The following is a 7,692-nucleotide window of genomic DNA, read 5'->3' on the forward strand; positions in this document are numbered from 1 at the left end:
AGTTTTAAGCAGCTGACATGTTTTTATAAGGAGGTGCTGAAATCAGAGCAGCAGTGATCTGTCTCATTTTTCACCTCAAGCCTCTGGGGGACAATAGACCGATCAGATGAGATATCTGATAGATTTTCTGTGTTTCATTCCAGAGAAAAAGAAAGCTCACAACTCGTTGGGGTTATTTGTCTCCTTTTTCAGGAACAATAATTCACCAGCACTCTGGCTGTGTGGTTTTAAACCTGTTTATTCCCTTCTCTCTTACACTGCTTGGGAGAAATCAATCATTTAGCTGTTGTTGCAAGTCATACTATGTTTTTGAATCACTTTCAGTCCACAGGCAATAATTAATCAGACACAAAATGTTCATCTTTTATCACATGCTTGTTTACTTTTGTTAGAGTTCCTAATGTGAAATATTTAGTTTTATAATACAAGTTCTACAGTCTAGACGAGAAAGCAGTTTAAAAGAAGAGCAAATTAAAATAACCTCGGTAGTACTGTTTAAAATTTTTGCTTTTTTTTTAAATAAAATATGGGAGTTGAACTGTTTCAATATGTGTCAAAAACCCACAAACCTTTCTGAAATATGAAAGAATACAGTGTCTTCTTGATCAGGCTGCTCCTTTACTGAAGGTTTAACATGAACCCATCAGGTAATGACTCAAGCATCATCTGTCTTTTTGTGTATTAGACTGTTCTTTTAAACTTATTCTTTTGACTAAGTAACTTCTGCAAAAGCAATTTTGTTACTGATTTTCCTGATAAAACCTTATAAATTCTAGTAGTGTCAGTGGTAATAATAATAATAATAATAATAATAATAATAATAATAATAATAATAATAATAATAATAATAATAATAATAATAATAATTTTTGTTGTATTCACAATTCAGTGTAATATGAATACAACCAGAGGGGGCGGTGTTGGGACACTTACCTGGAAAAGATTCAGCGAAGAAGAAAATTACCCGGAAGTGAGTTTTGTTTAGGCAATGTCGGGCGGGAAAGCAGTGTTTTATGTGTTGTTAATGCAAGATAACCAGCTTTTAAAACATTTGTTACAATTATTACCTTTAGTAATCATTTTATAGTTATTTGGTGACACTGAACACAAAGTTGGTATCCGGTTTTATATGACTTAACTTTAACCAGCGGAAACCCCAAATAAGGACCCTCTCTGAGCTGAGCTCTTCAGACGTTGGTAAACAATTTTGATATCTGTGATTTTAAATCCCAATAGGACTTTTTGTTGTGATACGGCATGAGCTTGTTTTGTACATGGGCAGTTTTTTATTATGGCAATGTAGTAGTAAAGGTGTTTGTGCTGAAATAAATATATATTCTGAATGTTTTTCAGGTGTTTTCTTCCACCAGGTTTCTTGACTATGCCACCTAAACGGCAAACGGCAGATCCGGCCCCGTCTTTGTCCCCAGTCCTCTTCATGACCGTGGACGCTGGGCCCATGAATTTCTTTCTGCGTCCGGGTCCCGTCAAACGAAAGCTCCAGCCTCTCATCACAGCCGGAGGAGGGGTGATGTGCAGCGTCCAGAAGTCAGGAGCCATCCTGCTGATTGATCCGGAGGAAAAGAGCTCTGTTCCCCAATCTGCTGCTCACTGGTAGGTGATGGATGCTGTTAACATTTGCATGAATATAGTACAATCTGTTCAGTCACAAAAAAAAGCAACGGCATATTTAATTCAGCGTGACGTGTCAGAGATGATGCTCACTAATGTACAGTTGAAAGAAGAAGGAACAGAAGTTTACAGGGCATTTGCTATGTTGTGCATGCTCATTAAAAAAAAAAAACGTTGCCTATTTGTTGTGTTTTCCTAGGTATGTGTCCACCCAGTATATTTATGACTGCGTTGAGAAGGAGGAGCAGCTGAATTTAGAAGATTACAGATTCAATCCTGAAGTGGTCCTGAGACACTCTCCTAGACTCAACAGCAGCAAACAGGTTGCTGATGGACTCTCAGGAGGTACGACGTAGACAACTAAATTTGCACTTTGTGATAATCACAGTCTTGAATTGCCAGACTAGCTGCTCATTTCGCGCTGTTTTTTTATTCGTGTTTTTGCTTCTCGCCTTTTTTAACGTCTCTTTTGCGACAAAAACAACCTCTGGGCTGCAACCTACATGAACAAATGAATCATTATTATGCAATAAGACATTTACCATTTACCACATGCAATAAGTCACTCGGTTGGGGGTAACCGACTTATATGCAATAAAAAAATGAGTCTGTTCTTTTATTTACACATACACAGTACACTGGAAATCTCTCACTGAATAACAAGTGATGAATTATTCTAATCTGTTTTATTCTGTTCTATTATACTTGTCTTAAATGAATATTTTTTGAAGGTATTCAGTCACATTATACAAAAAACTTTTACTACAACCCGAGCTTCGTGGCAACTAAAAACACAACTAAAAATAATATAAATGTGTTAATATAAATCAATAATATAAATCATTCAAAATTGACTTTAAGGCTTTTAAAAAGTCTTTAAATCAGATTATGCCGACTGCATTTTTATCTTCAAGTCTGCTCTGCTATTAGGAGAATATCTAAGCTTTTCCATCCGTGCATTCACATTTACTCTGTCTTCGATCATAATTAGGCAGGCTTGTCTACACCCCTGAAGATGATGCTGCCATTTTGGATTTTGTCAACAAGCAGAAGAAAAAGACTGGGGGGAACCGCCTTTGGCAAGAGATGGAGAAGCGGCGTGTGACCAGTCACAGCTGGCAGTCGATGAAGTCCAGATATAGAAGCCATCTGGAAAAAAAACAATCAGGGAGCGTGGAGGTGGAAATGAGCGAAGATGCTGATGAAGCAGCAAAGGTCAGGAACCATCTGGGAAATCAGATGAGGTTGTGTGTTCTGCATGCTCTTCTTTCAAAAAACCTTTTACATAATTTTTCTGATTAGAAAGCTTATTTACAAATTTCATATTGATTGTCTTTAGCTGGTGGTGCCAGCTGACATTGACAGAGAAGTGGGGGACATTTTGGACAGATCATCAGTCCAATATACATCTGAAGACACAACAGTGTACATGTAAACTCTGAAGACCATCTCAAAGCAGACTAATCTCTTAACATTCATTTATTTGCTTTGTGGGAGGAAATTGAAGCAGCTAAATGCAGCTGTGGCCTTGTGAGCATGTTCAGGTGCTCCTGGGCAGGACTGTGCTCTCCTTTTTCCCATCCCTGTTGGTGTTTAAGTGACAGTAAAATGCGCTTTATATGCATACTGTACATACAGTTCAAAATACATGATATAGGTGCTGCTATTTTTGTCTACAAAGACACAAGATCATTTATCTACACTCAGAAAGGCACCAAACGAACAACAATCAACAAACTCAGAGCTGTTAGATGACAGAACTTACCACAGCACCAGTTTTTAGGGTTTCTGATGTTAAAAAGAGACTCTTTTTTTTTAATAGACTTACATACATCTCACTGCAAGAAGGATTATAAGCAATAACAAGCTTGAATATTGTGTAATTAGGTAAATGATGCATGTAGAGAACTTCAAGAGTATAATACAGTTTTCAAATGTAACTAAAATAACAAAAAAATACTAAAAGCACTCTGAGAGTGCAAACCTCCACCAAGGCTAGGCTTCATTACAAAATTATGGGATCCAGATCACCACCAAAGTTTAATCACTTGTTTTTTATGACAAACCCAACATTTCCTCAAAATCTTCCTAAAATACTACAAAAATTACAAACCAAACGCAGCAGTGAGTAAAGAAATGTTTTTTATTCCCTACTTTAGCTCATAACTATAAACTCAATCATGTCCTCCTGTTTGAAGAAATGGTATTGTATAAAGTAAAATATGTGGCATTTATTAGCTGTTTGAAAAAATAGAAATAAAAGGGGCTCTTAAAGCTATTGCGGAAGGGAACTGCTACCACTGGGTGGCGCCACTTTCAAAGAATAAAACTGACAACAATAATGTCACAAAACGTTTCTATTTTTCACAACTTTCTTCGTGCTTGGTGTGGATGTAAAAATTCAGCTCTGAAATATCCCCACATTGTAAACAGCCTGTCATATTTCTGCTTTTAGGAGGCAGAAAATCAAGAGTGTGATGTTGAGAAATCTTCCTGTGAAGCAGATGATGCTCGTTCAGCAGAGTCCAGCTTAACTCAGGTACTCAAAGCTTCTCTTCTGTGGACAAATATTACAGGAGATGTTTTGAAGACGTGGTATTTGTATGTGATTTGATTATAAATTCAGTTCAGTAAAACTAGTTCAGTGTCTCTACAGATTGATCTTCAGCCCGTTCCTGTAGGATGCACACCTGAAAATAAAAACGTTCAGACAGCCGACCTTATCGGAGTGGAAGAGGAACAGAATCAAGAGTCAGATGAGAACTCCCATTCAGAACCTGCAGAAGTTAAAACATCTCAGTCCTCTCAAACCGAGGGTGCAAACCCACAGACAAGTGCCCAACTCAGAGCAGCTGGGACCACAGAACCAGGAAGAGATGCACCTGAAACATCCGTCTCTCCACATAAACAAAGTTTGCCTGAAGACTCCCCTCCAGTTCGACCTAAGTCCTCCTCCAAAAAAACATCCAAGTCCCCCAAACTGGAGCAACCCAAGCGTCGAGTAACTCGCAGGCAGCTCGAGCTTGAGATGTCATCGTCATCCCCCGAGCCTTACGGAAAAAAACTCAGATCATCAAGCGGCACTGAGCAGCCCATATCCTCTCCACAGGTCTCAAAGAAAACTAAACCAGCAGTGAAGTCTGCTCATCAAGACAGCAATGCAGATCAACCACCTCCAAAAAGAGCCAGAGGAAAGAGAGTGGCAGCAGAAGCGGAGAGTCAGCTGGAGCAGAGTGGACACGACACCGACTCTAAAACATCACAAGCAGGTTTGTCACAGTGTGGGAAATATTTTCCACTACAGTGGCTTCAATAAATGTTCCGTCAAGCTGGAGAATATATCTTCTATTCTCCTTTTTTTCAAGATGAATCTAATCCAGTGCCACAGAAAGCAGAGAAGAAAAAAGGGAAACGGCAGCTGGGAATTCTTGAAGTGGCATCGAAGGAGTTTGAAAATGAGTCTGAGGTAGGATTCTTGATACTTGTATCCAATCTGTACCTTTTAATGACATTTAGAGGACTTGTACCATATTAAACTAATAATAAATTAATTTTTATCGTCAGTGCAGTCTCTATATGTTCTTGTAGAATGGTTTGATTTTACTTATCTATTTACTTAAAAAAAAAAATTATTAAAGAAGGATTTAAATCTCATCATTCATTGGTTTACTTTAAACATATTTACATAAAAGAAAAAGTTGACATTTTCACCGTTATGTATCTTTTCCATGTGTATATATATATATATGTTGTACAACGGTGCTAAAGAACCATATGTGATATTTTTATGTCAGTCTGATGAAGATGAAGCTTCAGATCTTCGAAACCGTTCTGAAACAGCAGCCGCGCTGACAGAATCTCAACCCAAACCATCAGACACAAGTGCAGAACCCACTTCTGAACAATCCAAACCTGAAACTGAACCCGGCCCGCGGGAGAACCTGCCAGAGCCTCAGGCCTCGAGCGACAGGGACTCCCCCGATGCTGCAGCTGCAGCGCCGGCTGGTTCTGAGCCGGGCGGCGCGGCCTCCAAAGCCCACCTGTTTATATTTGACAGTGAATCTCAGGAAGAAGAGTCTCAGTCTGTTCTTGCTGTTGGTCCAGCCGCTCCATCCAACCCACAGCCCACGGCGGGCAAAGGTGCTGCGTTTTCTCTGACTCAGGCGCAGTTGGAGGAGGACAAGCAGCGAATCAGAGATCTGATGAACCAGACAAACCTGGTGAGTGCTGCACGTCTGGAGCAGGAGTTTCATTTAATGTTCTCATTTGTTTCTTTTGTTTCATTTGTTTCATTTAGTTTCTGTCAATAAACTAAATGAAATGATATAAACACTGACAAAGTATTGGTTTGCCTTTCTACCTGCCTGTGTTACAACTATTTACACAGTGTGTGTTTCTTTTTACCCCCCTAGGACTTTGTTAGTGTGACCAAAGCCTTGTTAAAGACCAGCGGATACTTCTCTGCTGCACTGGACCTGCTTTTGAATCCCTCCTCTGTTTCAGCACCGATTTGGAATCGCCATGACGACAGTCTTTTGCTCTCATCTGATCCAGCTGTTCGCCAGAAGCTGCAGGAGAAATACGGCGAGGAGAACGTGGCCAAGAGGATGGTGTTTCTCGAAGTGCAAGGGTGAAAGTAGTCCAGATGGAAAGGTTGAAAATTTAGACAAACCTTTTTTTTATCCCTGCTATCGACTTCCTGCTGAAGTATCTGCAGTTTGTTTAGTAGCTTTTAATTTTTTCCAAATCTACTCATTTTTTTGGACGTGCCGACAGCTTGGGCATAAAACTAAAACAACTCTCTGTTATACTTTGTAGTTTAAACCTCATTGATGCTCCTGCTGACTAAAATGGAAGATATGAACTAAAAGGAACTGTAAACTTCAAGTTTAGAGCAAGATAAACTTTTAAAATCTTTACAAATTATATAGTAGATATGGTTTCTACTTCTTATTTAGCATAAAAATGCTTCACTGCATGTTTATGAAATTATGTAATTTTATTAAATGTCATAATAAATGCCTCAGTACCATTTATTAAGATGTATTTTTTTTGACAAATATTTTAGTTAAGAATAAAAAGAATAGCCTCGTGGCAAATTAGTAATATTTTTTTCCTGAAGTTACTTTCTAGAAATAACTGCATTTTAGAAAATGGAAAGGACAAAATGGAAGGACAACCATTCCTTAAAGAAATGCATGTCGCCCACCACCTTTCATGCCAGAGGAGAAAGTATAAGTGGGGAAAAAAGGTATTTTTAATAAAAACAGATGACATTTTGTTTTTAACCAGTCCACCATTTTATTTCGTTTTACCCCCAAATCAGTTGAGTACATTCACAAGTTTAAAACTAAAACTTCCCAACACCCACATGAATACATTGTATAAATAGTTAACACAAATAATGATAATAAAATACAAAAACTAAGAGAGAGAAAGAGGAAAAAAAAACAATCTTAAATAATAAAAATAGATAAAATGGCCACTTTTCTCATTGAGTTTGGGCAGCTCTTTTTTTTTTAACCAAACGACTGCTGTGACATCTTCCAATCGTAAAATCAAAGATGCGATGACGTTAAAAGCAGATATGTACGCAGGTGATTGTGTTAAAACTGAATGTCGACAAAACCGACGCAAACCTATAATCCCCCGTGTGTCACAGATTTACAAAAACCTGCCCGTATAAAACCCCCATTTTTACTAGGAAACATTCACATCCACAAGGATCTAGTTTACATACATGTCCATCACACACCGTAAGTTGGTCAGGTTGAAAAAACTTGTTTAGTAAAGCAACAAAAGGTAACCACGCACCACGTATCCCTGCATTTTTAACAGCTACATGTCGTCTTGCACAGTTATAAACATCGGGTCTTTAGAGGAGTTCTCAAATCAAGCTACAGCCAACAAACTGAGAAAACCTGGAACCTGCTTCAAGTGAGGGGAAAGTGGAGATAATTCAGTAGTTTGCAAGAATTACTGATGTTAAACCCTGTGTGGTAGGCTGAGGCTGAGACAGACTTCGCGGCTCTCCAGAGTTGGTAGGATTCATGATCTTTG

The 7,692-nt window shown here is 38.5% G+C and overlaps 1 protein-coding gene across 1 annotated transcript; it reads left to right on the top strand.

Annotated features, from left to right (window-relative positions):
* The first annotated feature begins 954 nt into the window (after positions 1–954).
* LOC108231500 (telomeric repeat binding factor 2, interacting protein) lies at positions 955–6,666 on the top strand. The gene is made up of 9 exons (XM_017408581.3): positions 955–1,197; positions 1,354–1,614; positions 1,832–1,977; positions 2,624–2,847; positions 4,088–4,171; positions 4,289–4,901; positions 4,998–5,098; positions 5,427–5,852; positions 6,045–6,666. Exons 2-9 carry the CDS (start codon positions 1,382–1,384, stop codon positions 6,264–6,266), a joined length of 2,049 nt encoding a protein of 682 aa, XP_017264070.1. The 5' UTR covers positions 955–1,197; positions 1,354–1,381; the 3' UTR covers positions 6,267–6,666.
* The last annotated feature ends 1,026 nt before the right edge of the window (positions 6,667–7,692 follow it).

Source organism: Kryptolebias marmoratus, linkage group LG4 (assembly GCF_001649575.2).
Source record: "Kryptolebias marmoratus isolate JLee-2015 linkage group LG4, ASM164957v2, whole genome shotgun sequence".
Taxonomy (NCBI): Eukaryota; Metazoa; Chordata; class Actinopteri; order Cyprinodontiformes; family Rivulidae; genus Kryptolebias; species Kryptolebias marmoratus.

Bases quoted from the DNA above. Each gene is read 5' to 3' on its own strand.
- LOC108231500 (XM_017408581.3), top strand. From the start codon at position 1,382: ATGCCACCTAAACGGCAAACGGCAGATCCGGCCCCGTCTTTGTCCCCA. The intron at 1,978-2,623 runs GTACGACGTAGA...GATCATAATTAG, and splicing joins TGCTGATGGACTCTCAGGAG to GCAGGCTTGTCTACACCCCT. The intron at 5,099-5,426 runs GTAGGATTCTTG...TTTTTATGTCAG, and splicing joins AGTTTGAAAATGAGTCTGAG to TCTGATGAAGATGAAGCTTC.